At 37.6% G+C, this 26,470-nt stretch overlaps 2 protein-coding genes and 1 pseudogene across 2 annotated transcripts; 2 read left to right on the top strand and 1 right to left on the bottom strand.

The window, feature by feature from the left end:
* Nucleotides 1-989: 989 nt before the first annotated feature.
* Nucleotides 990-2,670, top strand: LOC132159094 (protein shisa-5-like). Its single transcript, XM_059568677.1, has 3 exons — nt 990-1,313; nt 2,161-2,352; nt 2,432-2,670. The coding sequence occupies exons 1-3, from the start codon at nt 1,142-1,144 to the stop codon at nt 2,593-2,595; spliced, it is 528 nt and encodes a 175-aa protein (XP_059424660.1). The 5' UTR covers nt 990-1,141; the 3' UTR covers nt 2,596-2,670.
* Nucleotides 2,671-5,573: 2,903 nt separating this feature from the next.
* LOC132159657 (protein shisa-5-like) lies at nt 5,574-12,798 on the top strand. The gene is made up of 5 exons (XM_059569231.1): nt 5,574-5,714; nt 6,353-6,512; nt 6,861-6,985; nt 9,787-9,999; nt 11,483-12,798. The coding sequence occupies exons 1-5, from the start codon at nt 5,654-5,656 to the stop codon at nt 11,695-11,697; spliced, it is 774 nt and encodes a 257-aa protein (XP_059425214.1). The 5' UTR covers nt 5,574-5,653; the 3' UTR covers nt 11,698-12,798.
* Nucleotides 12,799-13,854: 1,056 nt separating this feature from the next.
* Nucleotides 13,855-25,512, bottom strand: LOC132160190 (ATR-interacting protein-like; annotated as a pseudogene).
* Between the last annotated feature and the right edge of the window lie 958 nt (nt 25,513-26,470).

The following is a 26,470-nucleotide window of genomic DNA, read 5'->3' as shown; positions in this document are numbered from 1 at the left end:
GTTATAGCATTTAACTCCTTTCTCTTGATTGTCGCATTTCTGCTGTTCTTGTGTTTGGTTTTAGGTGATGACTGTAAGAGCTACTTCAACAGTAATAACGAATTCATATATGGGGTTAACTGCGATGTTTGGCAGCACTGCTGTGGATCCTGTGATCGCAGATACTGCTGCTCCACTGGATATTTTAAGTTATCCGAACGTGATCAAAACCTCTGCACTTTGTAAGTACCTTTAAGTCAATGCATTCTTAATACAGATGTCCGTTAGATGCCTACAGATTCTTTTTATACACCCTCATGACGTAGGCTATGATTATCTTACACTTTCTGAACACAAAGGACATTTTTCGAAGAACAGCCTGACTGTTTGAATCATCAAAATTGACCAATTTCATGATTGGGTCAGTTTATGGTTTAATTTCCCTCATCATCCATAACTGTGATCTAGTGATAATTCTTTAAACTGAGGCACTGATTGTACAACCCAGTGATTTATACTTTAAAAGTGTCCTGTGTAATACTGTTAATATCTGTTTTTGATCCTAACCTGATCACGAGCCTAATCAAACGTAAAGCCCTATCTTTAAATGTACCTGTCCTGTTCTTATCTCTGGTTTCCGGATCGTGTTAGCTGAGGTTTTTTAATCTTTTCTTGCACCTCCCACCATTTCCTACAGAGATTTTGCAAAATGCATCCCACAGATTGGTGTGTTACGCTTTTAGCCCTCACTTTGTTATTTAAAGAATTAACAATTTAAGTTATTACTTTAAAAAGATGTCAACTTGAAGATAAAGCATGATGCAACTTTTTTGAAGGGGTTAACATGGTGGCCTAGGCATGACCAAATAAGGAAACAAAATGTTGTAACAAATATTTTATGCAAACAAATGTTTCCTTTTTTTTTAGTGGCTTAGATTGCAATTAGGGCCCTGGTTTGAATTCTGATTTGATATTGTATATTTTTAATAATCCAAGCACAAATCAAACTAACCACAGCAGTGACAAGTGTGTTTTCATTAAACCAGTGTGGTTTAATTAAATTAATAAATAATGCAATTTAAATAAATGAAATGTTAATAACATTTTAATATATTCATTAGATTTTATAGATTATACTGATATATGCTAAAGAGCTTTTCTAATGCTTGTTGCTTCATGTTTTTATCTGTCCTTCAGTGGAAACAATAATATTGCCATTGATAATATTCTCATTGGCTCATTAATAACGGGGGGTGTGATCCTTATCGCTGTGTTCATCACCTGCTGCGTCTGCCCCTGCTGCTGTATCTATAAAATGTGTAGAACACCCAGACGTAAGTGTTTTAGTGTTAAAGGATTAGTCCACCAAAAACTGAAAATGTGCTCACCCTTAGGCCATCCAAAATGTGGATGGGTTTGTTTCTTCATTTGAACAGATTTGGAGAAATGTAGCATTGCATGACTTCCTCGCCAGTGGATCCTCTGCAGTGAATTGGTGCTGTCAGAATGAGAGTCCTAACAGCTGATAAAAACATCACAATGATCCACAAGTAATCCACACCTCTCCAGTCCATCAGTTAATGCCTCACAATGCAAAAGCTGGGTTCATAAGAACAAATTTGTCATTAAGGCATTTTTAACTTACCAGTTAAATATCCATAATATTGCTTTCTCCAGTAAAAAACGTTCTTGTATGAATCAGGAGAGAAATACAGACCACAGACAGTTATTTTACAGTTATTTTAAATATGGGTATGGATTTTACATTAAAGGAAGTGTAATCATGGATTTACATTAAACATGTCTTAATGATGAATTAGTTTTTTACAAACATGTAGCTTTTTGCTTCACTACATGTTAATTGATGGACTGGAGTTGTGTGGATTACTTATTACTGTAATGTTTTTATCAGCTGTTTGGACTCTCATTCTGAGGGCACCCATTCACTACAGAGGATCCATTGGCGAGCAACTGATGTAATGCTAGATTTTTCTACAAATCTGTTCTGATGAAGAAACAAACTCATCTACATCTTAGACAGCCCGAGGGTGAACAAATATTCAGCATATTTTCATTTTTTGGGTGATCTGTTCCATTACAGGGATTATATATTATATATTATTTAGGAGTTGGTAAAATTGAATTATAAATTGATTTCTGTCTTGTTTTTTTCCCCCTCAGCTGTGGCAGGAGCTCATGTGACTACAATCTCAAATACACATTTCATTCAGCAGCAGCCTGTAATGCAGGGGGGCCAGTACCCACAATACCAACCAGTGCCGACTCAACCGGGTTACGGTCAGCCAATGCAGACGGGCCCGTATCAGGGACAGCCATATGCACCAGGACCCCCACCCTCATATCACGTGGCCAGTAAGAACACCTAGTACTCGACAGACTGAAACCATGTAGTAGTCTTTTCTGGGAAAGTAACTATTTTTTCTGTTTCCAGTGAGTCCTGGATATCCCACTAGTCAGAGTGCATATGACGGAGGCCAGGCCATGTACCCCATGCAGCCGCCTGCCCAGCCGGGGGTCACGTATTTGCCTTCAGAAACATTGAATCAGCCGGCCTACAACCCCGCCTACATGCAGCCACCAAACATCGCTTACTAAACCACAACCGTCTGTCAAATTGCTGGACTGTGGAGGTTGACGCACATTTCGCGAAGCAGTAAGAATGTGGCCAAATTAATGTGGATTATACAAGAATAGTGGATGTGTAAGAATCAGGTTATTACTGGTTTTAATTTGAGTTATTTTGCGTTATTACGTTTAGTAATTTCTTTTAGTTTAGTTTTCACTCCGTGGCAAACTGTGAAATTTTTTTTTTGGGAATTGTAAATAAAGCAAAGATTACTAGTAAGTTTTACAAGAAAATACAATTTCAGTCTTTCTACAAGCAATAAGTGAATTGTTTTAATGCAGTTTTAGTTTTTTTTTCTACTTTAATATTATTAGATTATTATTTTAGAACTGAACTGTACTGTTACACAATATAAAATGTAATATACTAAACAGACTAAAATCTAAAAATATAACAAATTTTTGCTTTATTTTTGTTGGTTAATTTCGTTTCAGTTTATGTAAATCTGTTATTGAGTTTTCATATTTTCATTAACAGTGTTACTCATAAATATGATTGTGTAGGGGTTTACATTTCAGATGACAGTGACGGTGATTCTATTTAAACAAAGTGTCAACAAGTTTTCTATTTTGAGTTTTTTTCCTTTGAGGGTCTAAATGCAACCGCATTTGAACAACAATGACTGTCACAAAATTTCCACAATTATGTCACGAGTCCCACTGACTTTCTGTAGCAAGTTTAAATGTACATGAAAGATTTAAAGCACAAAATGGCTGTCAAAGTAGGAAGGGTTAAATATTTGATAAAGCAACCTTTTGTTAAAGCATTATGGGAAACCACTGTCATTCACAGTTCCTTATTGTATTGTTTCAGGTTACATAGTTTTTTTGAGAAGCAGCCTATTTGTTTAACGGCTATACATTTTGTAAATGTTTAACTGATATTTTATATGTTTTTATGCTTGAAAGATGGAAAAAAATATATTTAAAGGATGTCCAAACCTTGAATGTATATGGCGCAACCTACTGGTGAAATAAAAATGAAACAATCTAGTCTAGAATTTGGGTAGTTGTTTTATTTATGTATTTAAATATTATTTTGTATATAGGCTTTTTACTCTTATTATCATAGATTAGTAGATTATTGTTTATGAACATGATGCTATTAACGAATGACAATTGGGATATTTATGGCAATTAACTGAGCAGTTGCAAATGTTTTACAAAATACACTCATCTCTGCAGCAATGCAATGTGTAGCACTTTACAATTTACAACCAAATCCTATGAAATAACTAATTCATTTAACTTACACTGGAAACATTTGGTACGCCTCTGGGCAGTTATTTTAGGCATCCAAAACCAACTAATATACCATGTACCAGAAAGGGGAACTTTATTCTCCTTTAAATTATATATTTCAGCTCTGCAATAATGCTATTCCTTATCCTCAAACTGAATCAAAGTCAGCATACATTGAAAATGTACTCAAACTTATTTTGAACAATTCATTAATAAATACAGCATGTTTTATTTGATTTTGTTTCTAAATGATCTCTCTGGTGACGTGTGCCAGACTTCTTCTTATGGTGTCTTGTACCTAGTATCTGTTTTGATGACAAAGCAACAGAATGTAAATAACTTATTTTTTATTAGTAACACAGCACATGAGTGTGAATGACGCAATGTCTCCTGGGTGGCTGATTCACTATGGAAAGTGAGAACTATCTTTCTTTGACTGAACTCTTCACTCCTCCCATTGTAGCCGCCTACTCTTGTCTACTTTCACATCTAAGATTAGCATATGTGAACGCGTTCATTGAGATGAATTAGATCGAAAGAATGAATCATTAATGCAAAAGATTTAATATAGGCACAAATTTGGAAATTCCCACATGAAGGATGCAACACTACTGAAATGTCCAAATTAAAGCATGATCGGACTATGACATGCTCCTTTGGGTCATTAGGGTTACTTGCAAATAATTGTTAAAAAAAAAAGATGCATATTAACTGCAAATGACTTTAAGAATTAAACCAAAGGATTAAAGTTGGTTGTTGATTGGATGGAGGCAGATCTGAATGTGATTGGCTGCATCCAAAACTGCATAGTTTCCTACTGTACTGTATATAGTACAGGCCAAAAACAGTAGTATGTCCAAATTCACAGTATCTATCTACTAAGTACCTGACCTACTTCTAAGTGAAACATTTGACATGACATGAACCATACTCAGAATTTGTGCTCTGCATTTAACCCATCCAAAGTGCACACACACTGTGAACACACACCCGGAGCACTGGGCAGCCATTTATATTGCGGCGCCCGGGGAGCAGTTAGGGGTTCAGTGCCTTACACTTTATTGGAAGATACAGTTATTCGATTTTACTTCAAATCTGCAAGGTAAAAAAGTAAATATGCATAAATGACTAATTCACAATATCGCACAATTGAGAATTAATATAGGGTGAATTTTCATTAAATGCCGACATTAAGTTTACTGGAGACTGAAGTATTCCTGGTGGTTTCACATGAAATTCGTCAGAAATGATTAAAGTCTTTAAGGTTTGTAATACAGTGTGTGTATTTTTAGTTCTGACATATGCACTAAGGAAAAGGTCAAGTAAAGAAACAAAAATAAATAGGAGACCGCGTTTTGGAGCTGGTTTCTATTCCATTAACCAGCTACCATGTGCCCAAAACCAGCTTATGACCAGACCCCGTTTTAAAATGGATTACTAGACTTTCGTTTTCGTTTTATCCATAAAGGCCCCAGTATGGGAGGGGCATTTATGGATTGTGAGATCCACTTTGTGACATTATTCCGGTCCGTTATTCAGCCACTGAATCCCATTGTTGTGAGTGCAATGTCGTCTGTTGTGTGTCATGTTGTTTCGTGATCTTACGCTCGAAAACATTCATCTTTTATCCCGTGTTTACGCTCTAGACGTCACAGGCTTAGGAGTCTCGTGGTTAACAGTTAAACCTGTGCTCGTGCTCGTGCTCGTGGGAGCTGTAAGCGACTTCTCAAATTACCACATCCGCAGATTCCGCACAGAGCGAGCTGTTGAACGGAAGAGCTGAGTTATGGCGTCCACCGTCCCAGTTCTTCTGCTCCTGTCTGCAGTTTTATTCGCGGCGACATTCGGTAAGTGAATAAAATACCCAAAGAAACAGCCTCTTCGGGTTTAAAATTGTTCTTGTTGACGGTTTGTTCGGGTAAAACGACGTCTGCTTAGTATCTGGATCTACAAACGTCATGAAATGCGCTGGCACGTCAAAACGTGCGTGTTTTTAGCACGTATTCTGTAACGTTAGCTATATTTTGTTGTTGTTGTTTTTCATGCTAAAGCATGACTTTTCCGTGTCATTTGTAATGTTTTTTTTTTGTTTATTTAATGTTTCATGTATAGTTTTAATGCTTTTTTTATGTCTTAAAAAAAGATTTTTTTTTCATTAAAAGATTACTGGAGCACGTTTTGAAAATGTTTCAGCCTTTCGACTTACAAATTTCCCCCGTCATTCAGTGTGCTTGAAATTATTCTTAAAAAAAAAATTCTACAGCAATTTTTTCAGTGTATTGAACATATATATATTGTTTGTAATCTAAGTATCCAATGCAAATTTTGCATGAGTTTTGTGTAGGCTATGTGAAATGTTTGATCATTATGAAGTCTTAGGACGTAACAGAATAAAAGATGACAAGATTTTAATTTGTGGTTAAACAAGCCTTTTAATATATTTTCGGCCAAAATGTTTATTTCTTGTCTTTTTGCTTCTGTTTAGCTGATGATGACTGCAAAAGCTACTTTACCAGCAATGGTGACTTTAGGCCCTCCAGGGATTGTCAGTATAATCTATTCTGTTGTGGGACGTGTGATGACCGATTCTGCTGCTCCAATTTATATTCCAAGTTATCCGAAGAGAAACAAGACGACTGTTTTTTGTGAGCAGTTTTACTTCTCTCATGTTTGAAAAAAAAAAGTATTTCATAGTTTCATACTTTCAAGATTGTCCCAGCTGCGGGTTACTCTTTCTGTGTAGCTAGAGTCACCAAACTAGGTTTTGGAAATAAAGAGTTTCTAACCACAATACTTATTTTTGTTTGACCGGACAAACAGATTGTGAAACCATTGGTTGAGTTAATGTCCCAGTGCTGCAATGTTTTGGTAGTGCCAAAGAGTATTATGTCAATTTTTCAAGGAAATCCATGTACAGATATGATTGTGATTAGGTCACATATGAACCAATAAAGTCTGTTTCTAATGTGTCTTCTTCATGATCCGTCCTAAAGCAGTGAGAATAAGTCTGTCGTTGTCGGCGTGACCGTAGCAGGGCTTGTGGCCTTCATCACGATGTTCATCGTCTGCTGCGTCTGCCCCTGCTGCTGCCTCTACAAAATGTGCCGAACACCCAGACGTAAGTGTCTACAATTGCAGATTGTATCCATTCTTGTTCTTGTTTTCAATTTGAGACATGACGTAATTGGACGTATTTAAATGTGAAGCCAATGAAAAATATTTGCCAGTTTCTCAAACTGAATCTCACAAAATCCATTTTAATTGCAGAATTATTTCCATGTAAAATATAGTAGAAATCTCTAATATTGTCTGCTATATTAGTCTTGTATACTATACAAACCAAAGTCTAATGGTCTGAACGTGTTATAGTGAGAATATTTTCATGCAAAATATATTAAATATTGGGTAAAAATATGACCTGGGCATGTTTTGTCCATCTGACCCATGTGTAAGACAGGGTGCAACATTTTTCCACAAGTTTAGACTTTCTCTGACCATTTAGCCTATGCTACAAATGCTGGAATGTTTCTGTTGAGAGTGGAAAAACTGAATACTGGAGCATTCTGGGATTCCCCACCCAGTCTGACTCACTGTGTCTGCAGCAACCACAAACAGGGGAGGAAGCGCCCATGTGCTACAGGAAGAGGCCTGCAGTGCTATAGCCACTGTTAATGATTGCATGTCACAAGATTTTCACATGACCGCTGGCATCTCACCATCAGAATGTCTGTTTTGAACATTTCATTATGTAGGGGGAAGAAGGGTTTTGGCTTCCCACTCTGGGAACTAGCAATGTAGTACTCTTCTTAAAGCGACAGTGCACCTAAAGCACAGAATATTCATTTCTGAGTGCACTACCCCTTTCTTTTAAGTTTATAAAAGTGTGTGCATCATATAAAAGACTCACTGTTAAATTCATTGACCTGCTAAAATTGTCAACCTGTTTATTTATTTTCTACTTTAAGCAGCGTTATTTTTGTATCACTGAGATACTGTTAGGAGATACTATTTAGAAGTCATTCTTATTTTTACTTTTGCCCTCTTTCTGATTTTAAAGTGTACTTCTTATAAGTTTTTAATATTTATAGTTTTAGATATTTTAGCACATTTGAAACTAAATGAAAATGAGAATTTTTCCAAAAATATTTAGTTTGTTTAACTTAGTAGTTAACGATAGTAACCCTGGAGGGAAATATGCTGTTGGTTTTATGTGAGGTTGCAGAACCGCATTTCTTCACAGGGTGGATTGGTTTTATTTTCAGTTAACATTTATTATATTCTTTAGGGTTTTTGTGAAGTTATTTATTTACAATTGTGATATAATTTACCTTTTTTAACAGCGCTACATGATATAGCCAGTGCTGATATCTGTAGCAGGGTGGCTAATATAAAAACAATATTTATCTAACATAATGGTGTGGCTTCTGCTGCTTCTGTGAGAAATCACTCTAGATGTCTTGAGGTTTTACATTACATTTACATTTAGTCATTTAGCAGATGCTTTTATCCAAAGCGACTTACAGATGAGGACAGTGGAAGCAATCAAAAACAACAAAAAGAGCAATGATATTTAAGTGCTATAGTGCTAAGTCTAAGTGCTAAGTCTCAGTTAGGTTAACACAGTACACGTAGCAAGGGCTTTTAAATAATATAATAAATGAAAAAAAAAATAGAATAGAAAAAGAATAGAGCAAGCTAGTGTTAAGAGGTCTTATATAATTGTATAATAACTGAAAAGAAAATAGAATAAATAGGTTTTGATGCCAGAAGATAGACTTTATCATCAATGAAGCAGAGTCTGTGTGTGCACACTCTTTTATACAGTTTGTCCCAGGGATGCACCGATCCGATACTGAGTATCGGTATCCGCTCCGATACTGACATTTTCTGTTGGACCGGGTATTGTTTAGACAAGACCGATCCAAATCCGATAGCCTATTGTGCGTATACTATTGTGTTGTTAAGCCCCACAAAAAGACACAAAAACATTCTAAAGCCCCCAAATGTTCATGCACTGTATTCCAAGTGTTCTGAAGACGTTCCATAGTTTAATGTGAGTTTTAAATTCAAGTTCACAAACTCTCCTCTCTGCTGCTGCTGTCTGTCATCCTTCATTCGGCATTTAAACTGCATGTCGTGTTCGGTTACGACAGGCAAAACAATGAAACTCTCTCCAAGAGCACAGTAACTGAAGTTCAACACTATTGAAAGAAAAGGCTCAATAAACTGTCGCACGGATATAATATACTACGCATCAGCATCTCTTTGTGCTGCACGCTGTGAATGTGTTGCTTCAAGCACATCAATCTGTGCACGGGTTGTACATGAGAACTTTGTGCCACTCTGTATTGAGCCAAATTCATATTAATACTTTTGTGAAATGGAAGATTGTTAATAACCTTTCTTGTTCTGTCCTATCTATCATGTTTCTGCCTTCATTACTGTGCTACAGTATACATTTGAAAAGAAATGCTTTTTAATTTATAGCAGCCTATAGGTTTATATATTAACTTGTTTTTTTATAAATGTATTTTACAACCATACAAAGAGCAATGTAACATTTTACCACATTTAGTCCTACACTTATTCACTTATATATTTCCCTCATAAATATACGTGATACTAATGATGCTGGAAATTCTGCTGAAAAGCTTTGTCTCACAGGAATAAATTACGTTTTAAAATGTTTAAATTAAAACAGTTAAATTGATATTTCACAATAGTACTGTTTTTACTGTAATTTTTGTCAAATACATGTATTTTTTGGTCAAATATATGTAGCCTTGGTGAGCATAAGAGACTTCTTTTTTTTTTTAGAAACATTAAAAAAAATCATCAGTCTTTCATATAATATGTATGTTATGCATTGACTGTGAATCCCTCAACTCATTATTCATGTTCATTTGATTGTTTGTACAGCTGTTATAGGAGCAACAACAACCACTACCGTCGTAAGCTCACGTTATCCTCAGCAGCCTGTTGCTCAGGGAGGTCAGTACCCACCGTACCAGCCCATACCGTCTCAGGCCGGGTACGGTGGCACACCAGCTTATGGAGGACAACCCATGCCTACAGGACCTTATCAGGGCCAGCCATATGTATCAGGACCACCACCCCCATATCAGGAGACCGGTAAGATAATACGACCCTGCACAACACAAAGTTCAGGCAGCTGGGCAACATATACAAATATTCATGATGATTTTGCTGTAAATGCTGTTAATGTTGCAAGATTTAATTTAGCAATAATATGTCATTATGTAGTTTAGCAATCCTTCGTTGTCTCATGACTCGTGAGTCATGAGTATGACACTTGTTCAATTCTTTGAATTCAGAAGAGTGTTTCAGTAAATAAGTTCACAGGGATTCATTTGCGTTGTCACTTAAAAATGTTGCTTGTGGCACTTTTGATTTATTAAAGGGGTGGTTGATTGTGATTTCACTTTTAACTTTAGTTAGTGTGTAATGTTGCTGTTTGAGCATAAAAAATATCTGCAAAGTTACGACGCTGAAAGTTCAGAGTAAACGAGATACAGTATTTTAAAATTAAGGCAGGAAACAGAAAAAAATGATTTTGTAGTCATGTAAATAGTACAGAAAAACAAATGTAATTTCAACATTAAGGATAGTCAGGCAAGTATAATAATAATAATAATATAAAACGAGTAAATACTATATTAGTACTCAATTTAAGCTTGTAGAAATAAAAATGTATGTTTACAAGGATTCAAGTAAAATATCAAAGTTATGATACTGTTGTTCCCATCATGCACTGGGGCATGAATAATTAATAAACTTACATTATTCACTGTTTTAGAGTTGTATTTACACTGTTATGGACGCTTTTGTTGTTGGGTTTAGTATTGTACCATCATTGTGTATCAGGTACAAAGGTCTCTGTTTTTTTGGGTAATAACTCTATTGAGTAGACATATTATCTTTAAAAAGGATCGCAAGCTGTCTGCTTGCTTACTTAGATGTTTGTAAGTGAACCACATGCTCTCATAGCATGATTTTTTTTCAGTGCTATATTGTTTAAGCAGCCTAAAGTTTACAAACCGTGACAGAATTTACTTGAGTATTCTGGATTTAACATAAAATAAAAAAGTAGAAATTAAATTTACTTATTTCTAGGGCTGTCGCCACCTAAGGATATTTCTGGTCAATTAGTGGTCATTAATTTTAAGCATTAGTCGACTAAGCGTGTGTTTATTAATAATCCATTTAAATCATTATAATGAGCCTTTAATTGCTTACATAGCCAAATAAGCACTCAAGCACATTCATAAAGCTTGCCACAGCACACCGACAGAAGTAATGTTTATGAATGTGTCTGGAAAAAAACAGTAAGAAGACTGCATTAATAATATTAATATTTTGATAAACTAGTGCTTTCCTTGTTCTCGGTTTAAGAGATTAAATCAGTGACACTGATTCATCGTCTCCGCATAAGTTATGCGCCTGGTCATCTAAGTCTTGGTATTGCCAGCCCGAGATTCGAACCCACAACACTAGGGCTAGGAGTCAAACTCTCTAACCACTAGGCCACGACTTCCCCCAAATTCCCGCAATTCATCGACTCATAGTGAAGCTGTAATTCTGCATGTGTTTCCAGGAGGCCCAGGATATCCTGTTCCCTACAGTCAGGCTGTTCCTTACAGTCAGGCTGTTCCCTACAGTCAGGCTGCGTATGATGGCGGGCAGGCCACGTACCCCATTCAACCACCAGTTCAGCCCGGCTTCGCTCACCCACCCCCACCAACAGACTACAGCTCGACTCAACCGGCTTACAACCCCAACTACATGGAGCAACCAAAGACCGGCTACTAAACCACAACCTTGATCGTTGATGGTTACGTAGTTTTATCCTACAATTGCGCAATGTACATCTACTGTTGACAGCATCCTCCAATCGGAGTTGGGAATTAAATGATCGGCGTTCGCTATCATTGTGTGCTATCATCGTTTTCTTTACACTTAATTTTATATCAATATATTTTTATTTACTCCAGCTATTGTGCGTGACTCCAAGCCATATAATATTTTAGTTTTGTTTGTTTTTGTCCACCAAGCAAAAGGGAATATGTTTTACCAGCCTCAGAACGTTTCGACTTGAAATGCCATTAAACGCCTTAAATATCACCAGCTTTATTTAACCTGGTAATTTGCACAAAACATTGACACTTTATCAGTTGGTGCATTTGAACAACGCCAGCATGCTGTTTAGATGTTTTCACGATTAGCTTAGCATTCAGGTTCATGAATTTGGGAATGTTTGTAACAGTGGCCTCATGGTCAGAGATCCAGAATATGCCTTATTTAATGCAGCTTTTGCAGCAAATTACATGTGGACACCTTAAACACAATGTTCCCACCGTGTGTTTGGGTAATTTTATGGAATTTGGGTTTTGGATGTTGTAGAAATTCCATGTTTATGAGGGAGGCGTCAACATGTTTTATATGTTTTCCTTGTGAACTCCTTACTTGAGGGTCTGAAAAGCATTTGAATTTGAGGAAGAATGGCCATGATTCGGTCCTGACTGGAAGCCAAATGACTATAAATAATGTGAAGCACTTATTTTAAACCATTAAAAGCCACTCTAGGTCAGAAAGAGGGTGAAATTGTGAGATGTTTCACTGCTTTGTTAGATGCTCTGGAAAATGCGGTGACATGCTCTTCCATGTTATGAAGTTAGGTCATAAGGTATCAAAATCTACAGATTCCTGTTGGGTGTGTCAGGTCACATTCTTGGTTTATTAACTGTATTGTATGTTAAAACTAATCAATGTTTTACGTTAAAATGTTCTATGTATGTAATGTTCTAAGCATCTCAATGTTTGCAACCGCAAATAAAAAAAATTGTGCTGGCATCACTGTTAAATTGTCAGACATTCTCATTTAATATTTTAGGCGGAAAATTTGTTTACCTACACAGGGGAAGTTAAAGGGTTTACAGGAAGTGAGTATACTTGTGTGTTGTTGACTAATTCTAATTAAAAACTACACTTTCGTTTCAAGATACTCGAATGATACATACTCCATGTAGCATCTTGAAATCACACACTTCATAAATTTGTAAATTCATTACCTTATTTTACTACGCTACACTCTTGATGATTCTGACTGGTCAATAGCAGGATTCAGCCATTTCATTCAAGTCTGTATTATCACTCCACAGACTCGTTTTTCGAACTGCTTGAAAACTGCAGTTGTAAAGGTCCTCCTGAAAAAGAGCAATCTTGATAACAACATATTGAGAAATTATAGACCGATATCAAATCTTCCTTTTAGAGGCAAGATTTTTGAAAATGTTGTTTTTAATCATCTGAACTACTAATTAAACTCAAATGGATACCTGGACCATCACAACACAAAGACAGCACTCATAAAGATAATAAATGATCCTCGCTTAAATAATGATTCTGGCGAAATATCAGTGCTGGTATATTACTAGTGCTGCATTTGACACTTTTGATCATAACATACTACTAGAGAGACTAGAAAACTGGGCTGGGCTTTCCGGGATGGTATTAAAATGGTTCAGGCCATACAGGGAGAGGTTATTATGTGACTATTGGAGTCTTAAGTGGACATAATAATTTACATAATATGTAAATTAAAACGTAGTTTTAGCGGGTGCTTGTTGTTGTGTCAGAGCAGAACAACAGATGACAGTGTCGTCTGCATAAAAGTGGGACCTTGCATTTTCAATATTAACTTCTAGACTATATATATATTAAATAATAATGGCCCCAATACAGATCCTTGGGGGACTCCCGTACTCACATTAAGTCTGATTTGATTCCTTCCACTTGCACACACTGAATACTTTTCTACAGTAACGCACTTACAATGGAAGTCTATATTTAGTAATACAAAAATAATGAAAATTCCACAGGTGATATAGAATTAATTTTTAATTTGGATCACTGGTCACAGTTTTTAAAAGAATAACAAAAATCTGAGCAGACAAGATGAACAATGTTTCTGAGGGGAAAACTGACTTTGTGTTCAATCATTATGACCCTGTTTCCATATCCATGTCTTCAACGTACTTCGTTTCAAATCTGCAGATCTCCTCCAGAGCCAGTTCTTCCACAATATAATGCAGTTTGATGCACTATAATGGACTAATTTCAAGATAAATGTGTTATATAAAGGATGTGCAATAACAAATGTTCAAGCTAATCAAAAATGATGTTAGCATCAATTACTATAATCGAATGTAGAGACACAAACCCACCTTCGCTCTCAGACAGATCTGGGACCAGACAGAATGTGTCTCTAATGGTGGGAATAACCTGATCGTACATGTGCAGGACGTCCAGACAGTGTTCGGAAAAAGACGAGTCCTTCAACAGTAGCCAGTGCAGTAACATCAGAGCTTCTCGTCGATAACCCACTGTGTGACTTCCTCTGCCTTTTGTTTTCAGCCATTGTCTGTTTAAAACCACAACTGTCCACACCACCTGAGGACGAGAAAATGTATTGTGTGGTCAGTACCAGAGAATTCAAAAGCAATTGTTCTGAAAATATTTTTGGTGGTTTTACTTCAAAACAAACAGATTTTTTTAAGGGAAAAAGTGTTAATACACTTCTACACTTCTCATTAATACACTGACAGGATGACTCACACAAAGCCGCCCATGTTTCTGTTCTCCATGTGAACAGTTTGGTTAATAACCGGATGACCTGTTGACAAAGGAATTAGACTTTTAATACCACTTCTATGCAAGTAATACATGGCAAATGAAATAATCCAAGATAATAACCTCTAGTTCTAAACGAGTCCACACATCCTCAGAAGCAGATTTATCCGGTCTAGAGGTGACGTACTGGAACATTTTGAGAAAAGGACATGGATCTAAGAGAAGAGGGAGGTTAATCATGTTAAATCATGCCAACACAAGACACTTAATGGAGCACTAAAAGAAACTTACATTCATGCAAGCAGAGTTAAGTGGCCAACCCTTCATTAAAGACGATAAATGACAGAAATCTCACAGACAGATGGACAATACTGCAGGACATATCTAGAGTCAGACAACACTTGACATCACCACCTGGAGTCTACATTTGAGAATTGAGACGGCAGTTTAATTAGTTTGATCATTATTACTATTTATTAAAATAATATTTAAAAATAAATAAAGTCTTTGTTTGAAATGAAATACTAACTACTGCACAAAATACTACATATACTAGCTGTCCCTCCAGAGGTCACATCTGCTGGTCTCACACAGCATTGAGGATGTCTAATTTCAGAAGTAATTATTCTAAAATTAACTGTTATTCTTTTTTGGAGGTGTAAATGACTAATTTCTTTCTTACTTTGGAATATAATATTTACTTTTTGGAAACAAGGCAGCCTCAATGACGTATGCAGCTGACAGATGTGTTCCTCAGAAGGCTAAAACTGTTGTTCTTCCATCTGTTTTTCAAAGTATCATGAGAAATAGAACACAGTATGCAACATGAATACAGTATATAGTATCAAAGAGTAGGATGCTACATTAGTCACACGACCTCACTACATGGCACATTTAATGTACTGCATATAAAAATAATAAATTTATATTTAATCGAATTCTGTCTAATATTTCGCAAATAATCAAGACCGTACGTGACTAATTTTGTTAGTCATAATCAAAATGGACAGATGTTGAGAACGCTGCATTGTAGCAGCCAATTCAATCCAAAACCCAAGAATTGAGATAACATCTAGTGCTATTATACATGATTTCTCATTGAATATTTTAGATATCATCAGCACTTAACAGGGTTATTATAGTAAACTAAAATGGAACCAATAAAAAAAATGTTGTTACTTAATGTAAGTTTTATTTGAAATAATATAAAATCTAAAAAATATATACATTTCATTTTAGCTTGTTAGCGATATTTCTCAATTTGGTTTGGTTTAATTTTAAAACTAATAAATAGTAAATAGAATATAATAATAATAATAATTAAATAAAAACTATACAGAAAAAAATAACTCATAAAAATGTCAAAAAAACAAAACAACATTACTAAAACTTTAACTAAAATTACACTTCAAACAGAAAAATCAAATCAAATTCAAAATGTAGACAAAAAGTATGACAGTATATGTATGATCCTAAACCTCAAGAGCTGGTTGTCCTGCGCTCTCTCGACCAGCGAATGAAGCGTCTTCAAAGTAGCGCTCTCTAGCGCCTGCCTCTGGCCAGCGGCGGTAATGAAGGCCGGATGCCGGATCTGCCAGCTGCTGGATCCTCCTGAGAAGAGGCAGCTGTGTCTGCGTCTCCCCGTTCAGATGTTCAGAGGCACTGAGCAGATTTTCTGAACCCTGTGGCTGGTTCATGTCCTCCTGATGACACAAAACCCCGTCCAGAGCCTCGCTGCTGTAGCACACTATATGACAGAGCGCTTTGATGGCAGTCAGGGCCAACTCCTCCTGTCCACTGAGAGACTCCTCCAGACTGGAGCCAGACCATCCCAACAGTGAGGTGACGGTATGTGCTGATGTGGAAGCTGAGCAGGGGCAGGAAGTGCACCGGGGCCGGACAGGAGCGCTGGGAGGTTTGGAGAGCAGCGTCTGGGTTATGTGGGACACTATGGGGGTGATGGAGAGTTAATGCGGTCAGAGCAGACACAGCCAAACTCTGCAGATGATGGAATCGAGCTTGAAGCGATCGCGACGGTGAAGCCATCTAAATTCTGAGGACGACGAGCTGGAAGTTGCCAAAGATCCCCTGAAGAAAGAGGGAAGTAGAAAGAAATGAACTTTTTTTCAAGCTGATATTTAAAGACACTATAAAAATGTAATTGTCACAGGTTTTCTAGCCCTGAAAATCTGCCAATTTAAGATTTTCCCCCCTATATTTTAAGTCCTTCCTATTGTTGTTGTTTTTTTTTACTTTAAGAAATGAATAATTTAGTTTAGTTAATAAGTATTAGTACATTTTTTATAATATTTAATGTAATAAATAATAAAATAACAAATGATACTTTAATAAATTCAAAAGTATTATTTCAATTGCATGATGTAAAAATGAATACTGCTACTACTAACAATAAAAAATAATAATAGTTATTGTAATTAATACAATAATCTACAATTAACTTAATACAATTAATTTTACTAACAAATGTTTTAATAAAAGCAATGACATGATGTAAAAAGATCAATAATATACATTCTAATAATAGTTTTTATTATTATTAATAATACAGTATTCTATATTTACAAATCATAACAATTTTAATTATATAAAATATTATCATTAATATGAATTACTGTTAACAATGTTCTATATTTAGTTTAATAATAAATAAAATACAACAAATAATAATATTTTAATGTTTAAAAATGCATAAAGCAAATATTATTTAAAAATGACTGCTATGAATACTACTAGCAATAATAATACTAGTTATTGTTATCAGTACAGTATTCTGTCCTATTTAATTTAATTAGTACAAACTTCAAATACAACCTTAATAATAAATAATAAAATAATGTTAATAATAATAATATGTTAATAGTTATATAAAAATCTGCAAATGTCATGATGTAAAGTCTTTAAAAATATATTCTTTGATATAAAAAAACAAAGTGAAGCTGTATAGTGACGTGTTCTGTATGGCTTTGTTAATGAACCATAGCAATCTCTGCTCATGTGACTTAAAAGTATATTTGATCAGCGTTTAAGAAGTTGACATAGTTCAAACGTTCCACTGGAAAATACCCCCCAAACAAATGATGCAATGGAAATTTCCATCCTTACAGCATTGTATGATGAATGTTGTAAAAGTGGGCTGACGATTTCCCAAAATAAACAGCTGCATGTAATGGAAACTGATGTTTATAGTGAGTTTCTTGTGTTTTGTGGACACGCACAAATACACTCAGAGGCGTAATGTGTTTAATTCGGATGCTCCTGTGGTTTACAGGCTGATGTAGCGTCAGGACTGATGGACAGCAGGTGACACGGACCCAGAGCGCTCGGCAGCAGCTTCAGTAACACACACAGCCTCACTGCAACACACTGAGATAACAGAAACAAGAAGACCTCTGATCAGCGGTTCCCTTCCTGTTGGTGACCGGCGCTCAGGGTTCGGTACAATCCTGCGAGGGAACGTTTTGACTGAGCTGGTTTACCGTCTGACAGAGTTAGAAAATATGATATTAAGGGTCAAATGAGAATGGAAATACATCAGCAGACAGGAAATGTGCTTAAGCATAAAAAAAAATAATTTCATACACTCTGATGAATGGCCTTTTTGGAATTCAGCTGAGAAGTTTTCTTTAGTCATGAACGCTTGACTTGCAGGAAGGTAACACTGTGTTAACACAACAACAACAACACCACGTAAAAAAAACTCATATTGTCTAGATCCGATTTTAGGTAACATTTGACTGTCAATATTTTTATTATTATTATTATGAATATATAATATTAATTGTAATACTAATCATATAAAAATAATATATTGAAAAAGAAAAACTAATACCTTTACTTTTAATAACACAACTCATTAATATTATTAATATAAAAACAATAGTAATGCTTTAATATTACACTGTTTAAAAATAACAAAGAACAACAATGCAATTTTACATCTATATTAAATTAAAAAAGTATGGTGTTTACTTATTTAATATTTATAATAATAATAATAATACGAAATACAATAATAATTATTATTATTATTACTACTATTATTAATATTGCTGTTATTAAAAAATGATACAGTATTACTTTTAATTAACAGTAAATAATTAGAATAATTTAATAATAACAACAATTATTCAATAATAATACAAATTATTTTTAAACAATAGAAAGTTACTATCACTTATTTTATAATAATAATAATAATAATAAAATATTACATATAAATCAATAATAACAGTACAATAACATTAATAATTATTATTTTTTATAAAGTTTATGTTTATGCTAACACTGGTTTATATTTATTATTATTAAATAAAATTATTATTATTATTTAAATAAAAAACAATCATTTTTTCTACTATTTACTACTACTTGTATTATATATATATAGTTTATTATTATTATTTTTTATATGATAATGCTGTAGTTTCAGTGTCACAGTGTCTAGGTTGTGTTCCCTGGGATTCCACTAGATGTCCCCCTTTCCCACGGTGTCTGTCACTTTATGAACCTTCTGTTCCCTTATTTGGTCACCTTCCTCCTTGTTTGGGTTAATTGATTAGTCCCCACCTGTCTCCAGTTCCCTCATTACCTTCTGTGTATTTATACCCGGCCTGTCTGAGTATGTGTCACGGAGTCCTTGTCTAATGTCTTGTCATTCCGTAGTCTTGATCCTGCCTTGTGTTTTGTCTGTTCTTGTTTATTTGGATTCTCTGGTTTTGACCCTGCCTGGACTGTTTACCCTTTTGGATTGCCCCTTAATAAATATCTTACCTGCACTTGGATCTCTCCGTGTTTCTTGTATCACCGAACGTGACAGAAGGACTCCGTCAACACGAGATCCAGCGGTATGTTGAGTGATGTTTCTTCCCCAGCCACCGAGCGGGAGAGAAGCAATCGGTTTGAGGGAACCCGCCTGGTTGTGTTTCGCGGGACCAGGGGAGGTCGCCGAGGAGGGAGTGGGCGAGAGGAGACTCAGCATCGCTCTCCACCATGGCCCCCCTTCGACTCGGGGCTCATGTGGGAGGGACCAGAGCCGCCGTCTCACCATGGCGGATGGAAAGACACGACCCATGATGGCTGCAGGGCCAGTGCCACTGCACAAGATGGCCGCCAACCCAGCGCCACGAGGCAAGATGGAAGCCAGCCCCGCGCCACAGCACAAGATGGCCGCCAACCCAGCGCCGCTGCGGTGCATGGCCACCAACCCCGCACCACGAGGCAAGAGGGAAGCCAGCCTCACACCACAGTACAAGATGGCTGCCAGCTCAGCGCCACAGCACAAGATGGCCGCCAACCCAGCGCCACGAGGCAATATGGACGCCAGCACAGCGCCACAGCACAAAGTGGTCACCAATCCAGTGCCACGATGCAGGATGGCCGCCAGCTCAGCGCCAACGCCCAAGATGGCCGCTGACTCATTCTTGTAGTATTTCTCCATGCTGTCAAAGATCCTAGAAATGCCCAAGACTGTTCACGTCACGGCTGCTGAGCTAGCACCACGACCCAAGATGGCCGCCAATCCAGCGCCACAGCACAAGATGGCTGCCAGTTCAGTGCCACAGCGCAAGATGGCCACTCACCCAGCGCCAATGCCCAAGTTGGCCACCGGTCCAGAATCATGGCCCAAGATGGCTGCTTGCCTAACACCGCTGCACAGGATGACAGTCACACCTGACCCTCCAGAGTCGAGTCAGGTTCCAGTTGACTCTCCAGAGTCGAGTCAAGTTCCTGTTGACTCTCCAGAATCGAGTCAGGTTCCAGTGAACCCCCCAGAGTCCAGTCAGGTTCCGGTTGACCCTCCAGAGTCCAGTCAGATTCCGGTTGACCTTCCAGAGTCGAGACAGGTGGCCGTGGACCCTCCAGAGTCAAGGTTAGTCACCGTTGACCCTCCAGAGTCAGGGCCAGTCACCGCTGACCCTCCAGAGTCAGGGCCAGTCACCGCTGACCCTCCAGAGTCAGGGCCAGTCACCGCTGACCCTCCAGAGTCAGGGCCAGTCACCGCTGACCCTCCAGAGTCAGGGCCAGTCACCGCTGACCCTCCAGAGTCAGGGCCAGTCACCGCTGACCCTCCAGAGTCAGGGCCAGTCACCGCTGACCCTCCAGAGTCAGGGCCAGTCACCGCTGACCCTCCAGAGTCAGGGCCAGTCACCGCTGACCCTCCAGAGTCAGGGCCAGTCACCGCTGACCCTCCAGAGTCAGGGGTAGTCACCGCTGACCCTCCAGAGTCAGGGCTAGTCACCGCGGACCCTCCAGAGTCAGGACTAGTCACCGCTGACCTTCCAGAATCAAGTCAAGTCACCGGTGATCTTCAGGGAGAGAGTCAAGTCACCGGTGATCTTCAAGAACAAGTGCAAGTCACCGGTGATCTTCAAGAACAAGTGCAAGTAACCAATGATCTCCATGAACAAGTGCAAGTCACCAATGATCTCCATGAACAAGTGCAAGTCACCAATGATCTCCATGAACAAGTGCAAGTCACCAATGATCTTAAGGAGCAGAGTCAGGCCACCAATGATCTTCAGGAGCAGAGTCAAGTCAGCATTGATCTTCTGGAATCCAGTCCTAACACCATGGAACTACTGGAGCTCTCCTCGTCTCAGCTGGATTACCAGAGTCTCTTCACGCCTCAGGGGAACTTCCAAAGCCTCGTCACGTCTTGGCTGACCGACCAGAGTCTTTCCTCGCCTCTGCGGAACTCCCAGAGCGCCCGACTGATCCTGTCATGGCCACGGAGGCTACTCTTAACTTGTTCAGATTCTTTGTTTCAGACTTGCCCAACCAGACTCGTCCTCCTGTTGACCCGACCACACGGTTATGGTGGTCTTCTGCTCCATCCTGGGGGACTCCGGTCTCCACCACACGGACGTGGTGGTCTTCTGCTCCGCCCTGGGCGACTCCGGTCTCCACCACAAGGACGTGGTGGTCTTTTGCTCCGCCCTGGAGGGCTCCCGCCTTGACCACACGATTGTGGTGGTCGTCTGCTCTGCCCTGGAGGACTCTGGCTTCGACCACAGGGGTGTGGTGGTCTTCCGCTCTACCCTGGAGGACTCTGGCTTCGACCACAAGGACGTGGTGGTCTTCTGCTCCGCCCTGGAGGGCTCCCGCCTTGACCACACGATTGTGGTGGTCTTCTGCTCCGCCCTGGAGGGTTTCCGCCTTGACCACAGGGGTGTGGTGGTCTTCCGCTCCGCCCTGGAGGACTCTGGCCTCGACCACTAGGACGTGGTGGTCTTCTGCTCTGCCCTGGGGGGGCTTCATGTTGTTTTTTGTTTTTGTGTTCACTCCTGTCCCTGTTCCTCTCTGTTAGTCTGGCCCTCCGTCCCTCCCCCTGAGCCTCCACCTGTCCGCCTCCCTCCTGGTCTCTGTTTTGTGTCTTGTCGTGGAGCGTCTGGGAGCCGCTCCTTAGAGGGGGTTACTGTCACAGTGTCTGGGTTGTGTTCCCTGGGTTTCCACTAGATGTCCCCCTTTCCCACGGTGTCTGTCACTTTATGAACCTTCTGTTCCCTTATTTGGTCACCTTCCTCCTTGTTTGGTGTTAATTGATTAGTCCCCACCTGTCTCCAGTTCCCTCATTACCTTCTGTGTATTTATACCCGGTCTGTCTGAGTATGTGTCATGGAGTCCTTGTCTAATGTCTTGTCATTCCGTAGTCTTGATCCTGCCTTGTGTTTTGTCTGTTCTTGTTTATTTGGATTCTCTGGTTTTGACCCTGCCTGGACTGTTTACCCTTTTGGATTGCCCCTTAATAAATATCTTACCTGCACTTGGATCTCTCCGTGTTTCTTGTATCACCGAACGTGACATTCAGAGACACATTCTGTCTGGTCCCAAATCTTTCTGAGAGCGAAGGTGGGTTTGTGTCTCTACATTCAATTATAGTAAATCTGTAGTATTATCAACATAAATATTTCTGTAGTTATTAAAAATAATGTAGTATTACTATTAATTATTCTTTATAATAATAATTATATTTATAATTATTATTATTTATATTATTATTGATAATATAATTGAAATATTTAGTACAATTTAATTAAATTTAATAGCATAACATAACAAAAAAGTCCAATGTAACATGATGCACTGTGGAGTGTGTGCAAAGAGACGTACTAATATGAACAAAAAGAGTCAGTGCAGACCGCAGAACAACTGTCTCTCATTACCATTTTCTCTGGAAGACAAACAGAAAGAAGCTGCATGTACGTGTTTGGTGCAGGTGTACCGGGCAGCTTTCCTTCGCGCTCAGCGCTCTGAACTTTCCCTCTCATTTCATTCATCTTGGCGTCTTAAAAGTGCAACTCTGACTGCAGCTACTGCACCTGCAGCGAAACAAGCCTTTAGCTGGATGTCGTCAATGTTTCAGTGGCTCTGTGAAGCTGACTGTACCTTCCTGGACAGCAGCTCCTCTCTCTTTCTGCAGGGCGAGCTGGGTCTGCCCAACTGCTCCTTCTCCTGATTGGACTCGGATCTCTCCGTTCTTCATCAGGATCTCCTCATCTTCCTCCTTCAGTTGAGAGTCAACAGAAACGCAGAGAGATGAGAACAGGTTTTCAAATCTTGAGTCATGAAATTTAGGAATAAACTGTATAATGAGGCATCTAAATAAGCACAAATAAAGCAGTTTTCCGCAAACTACAAAGAACCGATCAAATGAAGTGCATGTAGTGTTGAAGAACACACCTTTTCTTCAGGTCTGCTTGCTGCGACTCTTAACTGCTTACAGGTCAGATCTTCTCCATCTTTACTGGAACGTCCGTCCGCTGTGAGAGACGCAGAATTACACACACTGTAAAAAATCCAACACACAAAAAGTTAGACTAATGATTATATTTTAGTTAACTTGACAATTAAATGCAAAAATGTTGGCTTAACTAGTGAAAAGACGTTGGTTCAACAATCATTGCACCAACCTAGTAGTAATAGTAAATTTGATTTGTAAATGCAAGTTAACAAGCATTCAAGTTGGGTTACGACCATGAAGTTGGCGCATGTGCAATGAAGCGCACCAACACCAAACAGACAGATACGGTGAATAAGCTAAAGTCCCAAAAAGTCAGCGTACTCCTTTAACTTGCACTTATATTGCTCGTTTTGTAAATTTTTTGTGTTAATGTAAAATGTTAAACATAGAACATTTAAAGTATTAAGGACCGGTTGAATGAGATAGCACTTTGAATGTTTTTTTTTTCTTCTTCTGTCTACTCATTTAATTACTTTTTTAAGAATGAGTGTGGCTAAAGTGTTAAACATTGTTTGTTTTTTCCATTACCAATGTGTTGCTGCTGGTTTGAAATAAAACCTGGACCAAAATATCAAGTATGTAGTAGTTTTTTTTACCTTGTAATGCTGTTTAAAAATACATTTTTAGTCAACTGAACGTACTTTATTAAGTCAAGTGAAAATAACATTAAAAGTTGAAATTACATAATTTTTTAATTTAGTTTTTTAACTATAAAAACTCAATCAGATGAACAAAAGATCTTAAGTTGGGAGACATGTGACCTTACTCAGTGAATTGAGTTAAGTGAACTACTTCGTTTAAAAGTTGAGTAAACTCAAAAAAGCTGTGCAACAAGTTGCCTTGTAATTTTAAGTTATGTCAACTTTCCTTTTTTACAGTGCATAAAACACTTCTAAAACACTAAAAATTCAGTTTCTAGTTTAACCCATTCAGAGTCCAACCAATGCAAAACTATGCAAAGAAATAACACGGCAATAACAAAAATCTAAATATTACTGTTAAATGTATTTTTTTCAATTAAAGTATTATTAAACACTTTAGTCTTATCTTAAATCTAATTATTGTTTTTGTTTTTATTAATACTATCCACTGTGTGAGACACAAAATAACACACAACTTGTAAAATTTCTAGTGTAACCCATCCATATAATGCAGAAATGAGCTATGCAAAGTACTGTGGCAATATTACAAAAATGGTTGGTCTAAAATCAGACAGGGTAGTGTTTGAGAAAGGAGCATCCGAAGTGTCTTCTACTAACCGAACACATCTTTTCTTCGTGCTTCTTTATTGTTGTTTGTGCTGCTGCTGCTGTTGTCTTCTATGAAAGCAACTGTCCGTTTATGAAGCAACTGTACCGCGATGATGTCAATCTGCTCCAGGTGGTCCTGGGTGAAATCCATGTCTTCGTCAAACATGTCGGGTTCAGCTGGGACCTGATGGCCTTTCATTCTCTTGCTTAGAAGGAGTTCATGTCAGCGAGGTGCTATTTTGGGAAATAAATGAAGCATCATCCGTGAATGTTCAGTGGATAATTAATATGAAAATAGTCATAATAAAAAATTTGTATGTGTGTTCACATTTTTGTACATATTAGGATATGGTGTCATGGTTTTCAGAGAGTTCCTACGTTTTCAAAAAAAAAAAAAAAAAAAAAAAAATATATATATATATATAAAAAACTAAAATAGACAGTTATGTACAATTATGATGTTTAATAAAATAATAAATTTTAATAAAATTTTTATGTTTTTCTTTTTAATTAACTATGCTTGAGATAGTCACTCATAGCATAGGGCAATTTTAAGATTTGATATAACACTGCAGCTTTTATAATAACAGGTCCAAGTTGGACGATGAAACGTTTAACGATTTACTGCATTTTAAATAACAACAATTTTAATTATATTCATTTTCATTTTGTGGGACAGAATAAAAACGCCATGTTATGTCAACAACCCATGAATACACAAACAACATGAATACACACATACACACCGTTGAAGTTTGGGCAGACTAGGCTTTTAATGTATAAAATACAGTTAGTGCCATTTGAAAAATAAAATGATATCAGTAGTATAAAAGACCCCAAAACCCAGCTGACGAGATGATATTGGTACTGGTCAAAAAATAATAACGTTACCTAACCTTAAATCAACGGTCGTTTAAACATCACAGATTGCGTTTCCCATGGGACAAATGTGCTCAGATTTATCAGTTACCTGCTGCTCGACATGCAGAACAAAACTGTAAACACTCCAAATAAAGTGCTACTCTGATCCATTAACATAAACACGAAATACTAAACAAATAAATAACAGAAAACTGTGTGAAGTTGGAAACATTTCTGAGCTTTGCCTCTCATTCAGTGTTGGGGGAGGGTTCGTTCGGTTGTAAAGCCTCATCTAATTGGCTGAAGAGCGGCCCTGGTGTGTCACAGCGCGCTGTGATTGGTCTACTGACCAGCGCACGTACGGAAGAGCTGATGAGACAAGTGTCCTACACAAACGCGTTTTATTTAGAAAACACACTTGAAGTAGTGATTTAAAAGTTATTATATTATCAAGTTTCCCTCAATGAACGGTGTGTTTGGAAAGTTTTGGCATTTTGTTCATACTCAATAAACTGTGGACGCTTGTTTCCGTCAACGATGGATGGATGGATAGATAGATAGATAGATAGATAGATAGATAGATAGATAGATAGATAGATAGATAGATAGATAGATAGATAGATAGATAGATAGATAGATAGATGGATGGATGGATGGATGGATGGATGCCACTTTCTATCTCACAATTCTGACTTTCTAAAATAGAAACTAATAATTTTAAAGTGCATTGTGAGATAATATAATAATCATATAATCTCACAATCGGGAGCAACAAAGTCCGAATTGTAAGATAAAAGTACCACTAACATTATAACTACCCCGTGGCGAAAAAAGGGCTTAATAAGAAACATAAACCATGAGAAAAGTAAATCAGATTTTCGTAATGTTATATTTAGTAACCGTGCATAAAAACGTAGACTAATAGTTGTACTAAATCTAAAAACCTGACCTTAAGGTTAAGCTACAATACACACTCTTTTATATTTTACATGCACCAACAGATACGCAACAAAACAGCGTTATAGATTATACAACGTAAAAATACATTAAATACACACAATTAAATAGTTTTTGTTGTTTT

This window comes from Carassius carassius, chromosome 16 (assembly GCF_963082965.1).
Source record: "Carassius carassius chromosome 16, fCarCar2.1, whole genome shotgun sequence".
NCBI classification, from domain to species: domain Eukaryota; kingdom Metazoa; phylum Chordata; class Actinopteri; order Cypriniformes; family Cyprinidae; genus Carassius; species Carassius carassius.
Note: the sequence above shows the minus strand (reverse complement) of the source record. Positions and strands in the feature narration are given on the sequence as shown.

Bases quoted from the DNA above. Each gene is read 5' to 3' on its own strand.
- LOC132159657 (XM_059569231.1), top strand. From the start codon at position 5,654: ATGGCGTCCACCGTCCCAGTTCTTCTGCTCCTGTCTGCAGTTTTATTC. The intron at 6,513-6,860 runs GTGAGCAGTTTT...TCCGTCCTAAAG, and splicing joins AAACAAGACGACTGTTTTTT to CAGTGAGAATAAGTCTGTCG. The intron at 10,000-11,482 runs GTAAGATAATAC...ATGTGTTTCCAG, and splicing joins ACCCCCATATCAGGAGACCG to GAGGCCCAGGATATCCTGTT.
- LOC132159094 (XM_059568677.1), top strand. From the start codon at position 1,142: ATGCTTGTTGCTTCATGTTTTTATCTGTCCTTCAGTGGAAACAATAAT. The intron at 1,314-2,160 runs GTAAGTGTTTTA...TTTCCCCCTCAG, and splicing joins AATGTGTAGAACACCCAGAC to CTGTGGCAGGAGCTCATGTG. The intron at 2,353-2,431 runs GTAAGAACACCT...TTCTGTTTCCAG, and splicing joins ACCCTCATATCACGTGGCCA to TGAGTCCTGGATATCCCACT.